Source organism: Sinocyclocheilus grahami, unplaced genomic scaffold (assembly GCF_001515645.1).
Source record: "Sinocyclocheilus grahami isolate Dianchi unplaced genomic scaffold, SAMN03320097.WGS_v1.1 scaffold9781.1, whole genome shotgun sequence".
Classification (NCBI taxonomy): Eukaryota; Metazoa; Chordata; class Actinopteri; order Cypriniformes; family Cyprinidae; genus Sinocyclocheilus; species Sinocyclocheilus grahami.
The window spans coordinates 4,542-7,973 of record NW_015512841.1 but is presented as its reverse complement, the minus strand read 5'-3'; the positions used below and the strand labels follow the sequence as shown (position 1 = coordinate 7,973).

Sequence of the window (3,432 nt, the reverse complement as noted above, 5' to 3'; positions counted from 1 at the left end):
AGCTAACACAACCAAACAAATGACAACACTGAACAAAGAGCTGAGGAGGCATAAACAAAGAGCTGAGAAGGCATAAATGAGTTATTAAAGAGTTAATGGACAGAACAGGTGAACAAACCCAGTAATAAGTGAACAAACAGGTAAATGCTAGGGAACTAGGTCAAGGTACATGTGTTAGGGAAACAGAGCCAAAGCAAAACACCAAGAACACAATGTAATCCTGACAGCAGCAATAACAATGCAGTCTCTGTTTTATTTCATGGTAAGCAGGCAGCCAAACTCTACAAAAAAAGCAAGAAAACTGCAACTCAGCAGAAAGCAGATCCATTTAAATATAGTAAATATTTTAGATGAAGGCTTACATCAAGAACAGACTTGTGAATTATTTGCCAACAACAAAATATGCATATTTTGCATGGATGTCTAAACATGTCCAGATGGCTTAAATACTCTTTTAAAAATATGGATTCTATTTTACACAGAATGACAGATTTTCTATTAAATGAGAAATACAACATTTGCTAAGTCATACAAAAACACAGACTTTAACTACTGAGAAAACAAGAGACTAAACATAAGAACAATCTACCACTAAATACAGGAATATCAAAAGAAAGAAATTTAGACAAAGATACTCAATTTATTAAACATTTCAGTTTGGTTGGATAGATAGATAGATAGATAGATAGATAGATAGATAGATAGATAGATAGATAGATAGATAGATAGATAGATAGATAGATAGATAAATGTTCTTTGTAACAGGATACAACTGAAACAACATTTGTAAAATAAAAGTGGTGAATACCGTAAATAGAAATGGATTAATAGACATAGAGGTTCTGCTTTGTGTGGATACACATGACTTTACACAAAAAATATCAAAATCACAGTTTGAAATGTACGTGATCTACATCTGCATTTAATATTCTACCTGACTGCTGCTGATTCAGTGTTGTCACATGGATGTAGATGATCATTTCCAGCTGTTCTGCTGTATGGCAGTGTTTCATACTGATCTTGAGTCCTGTTCTTAAGCCGGAACATAGCAGTGAGGATGATGATGACGGGTATGAAGTTGAAGATGATGATGCTCCCAGCAAACACCATCTTAAACAGTAACGTTTCTCTCAGGATGGCTTTATCAGCTGTTTATAAAGTTGGAAGCAGTTTTGTTACTCTGCAGGGTCCTTCCTTCTTCCATCTTTTTTCTATCGCCCTTTTATTCTTCTCTATTTGACCTTTTAACTCTTCACTTTTTCATAACTTTCTCATTTTTACTCTCTCAATTGCTGGTCTTCTTCATTTTCCTCCTGTTGTCTTCTCTCCTCCTCTCTCTGCCTCCTCTGTACGTGAGCAGCTGCGCCATTAAAAGCTCCATCCGCAGCAGCAGCAGCAGCAGCAGCACCAGCACGTCCACCAGCAACAGCTCCAGCAACAGCAGCTCCACCAGCAGCTCCAGCAACAGCTGCAACACCAGCAGCTCCAGCAAGAACAGCACCAAAAGGTGCAGCAACAACAGCTCCAACACAAGCTGCACCAAAGATAAAAATTTTACGAATTTTCTCTTGTGCTTTTCTCCTCTCTTCCTCGCTCTGTCTCATTTCTTCTTCCATCAGTCTTCTCTTTCTTTCCTCTTGCCTGAATCTCTGAGCATCTTCAAAAATCTGATTACTGTAATGTCCTCCTCCATTCTGCTCTATCATAGTGTTAGACTTCTGCTCTAGATCACTGACCAGCTTTCTGTTATTCTGATCTTTATTGTTGAAGACCTGATATCTGCCGCCACACTGATCTACTAGATCTTTTAATCTACTATTCTTTTTAATGACTTGCTCCATGGATTTTCCTTTCAGCAGATCTCCGTGAGTGAAGAGAATGATGGAGTATTTTAACACCTCCTGACCAAACATCATCTCAATCATCTGAGGAATCTGCTGCTCCTGCTCAGTGATCCTCACATTCACATTAAACACAATGAGAAAAGCATGAGGTCCAGGACTGGATAAATAAACACTTCTCGCTATCTCTGTCATTAACTCCTCAGGGCTCATCTCTGTATCAAATAATCCAGGAGTATCAACTACAGATATTTTTCTTCCTGAAACAGTGATGTGTTTCTCTGAACATCCACTGGTTTCTGATTTTGTGTCAGGTGTCGATTTAAACACCTCCTCTCCCAGTATTGTGTTTCCAGCTGAACTTTTCCCAGCACCACTTTTACCCAGAAGAACAATCCTCCTACATGAGACGCTGTCATCAGAGGTGTCCTGGACACGGATGGCAATACTTTGCCAAGGATTTTGGGAGACTGTATAAAAAAAGAAAACTGATTACAAAACATCTAATGTTTTCACCCTGGAATGTACTTCTGTGCTAAATTATATATTAATAATATAAATGATTATACTAACACACTACAGTTAACATCCAGCAAATATTAATTCTGCAGGCAGATACAAGAGAAAGAATATCACTATTGCCTAAACTACTGCTTTGGTTTGTTGCATTTTTACAGATTTATTTACGTTTAGCTGCTCTTTTTTTAATCATTACCCTAAAAAAATCTGTAGATACTGTAAAAGAATGAATTAAATATTCTTATTATTTTGAATTAATAAAGCCTAATTCCTTCATGTCTAATGCAAACCTTATCTTCAAATTTGGTTAAAACAGACTTACGATTCTTTAAGTTGTTCTGGAAAACTTTAGTTATCAGAGATTTCACTTGGCCACTTGCTCCTCTCTTGTTGTTGAACACGTGAAATCTGCCTTCATATTTCTGAGTAAGTTTCTTCAAGAATTCAGTCTTATTAATGACTTCATTTATCTTCTTGTTTTCATATTCCAGTTCGTCTCCTCTGGTGAAGAGAATCCAGATTTTATTCAAGCATTGCTCTCCCAGCAGCTCCTCAGCCTTCTTCACAATTTCTTGATCTTCTTGTGTGAATCTGTCTGACCGAAGAACCAGGAGAAACGCACACATGCCTGATTCACATTTCTGGAGAACCTCCTGATATTTCAAAAGCTCTTCCTCACTCTCTGCACCAGAAAATCCTGGTGTGTCATAAACAACGATCAGTAATCCACAAACATCACCGACTTCAGTAGTAGATTTGCAGCTTTTCATTATACTAAATGCTTCTCGTCCCAGTATTGTGTTCCCTGTTGAACTTTTCCCAGCTCTTGTTCTTCCCAGCAAGACCATATTCAAACACACTTTTGGCATTAAGTGTGTTCCCTCCATTTTTACTCCATAACCTAGAAATAAATAACATCAACATGGTGTAAGAAAAAAAAAACACACATTGAATAATTTAGGTCTATATGTTTTGATCATTTATTTTGCTGTTTGGAAAGGAATAACAAGAAACCCAAAGATGGTTCTTTTTTTCAATCATCTGAGGAATCTGCTGCTCCTGCTCAGTGATC

The 3,432-nt window shown here is 37.4% G+C and overlaps 1 protein-coding gene across 1 annotated transcript; it reads right to left on the bottom strand.

The window, feature by feature from the left end:
• Window positions 1–1,277: 1,277 nt before the first annotated feature.
• On the bottom strand, window positions 1,278–3,229 carry LOC107578333 (GTPase IMAP family member 8-like). Its single transcript, XM_016264303.1, has 2 exons — window positions 2,683–3,229; window positions 1,278–2,311 (listed from the first exon to the last, which is right to left on the bottom strand). Exons 1-2 carry the CDS (start codon window positions 3,227–3,229, stop codon window positions 1,278–1,280), a joined length of 1,581 nt encoding a protein of 526 aa, XP_016119789.1.
• Between the last annotated feature and the right edge of the window lie 203 nt (window positions 3,230–3,432).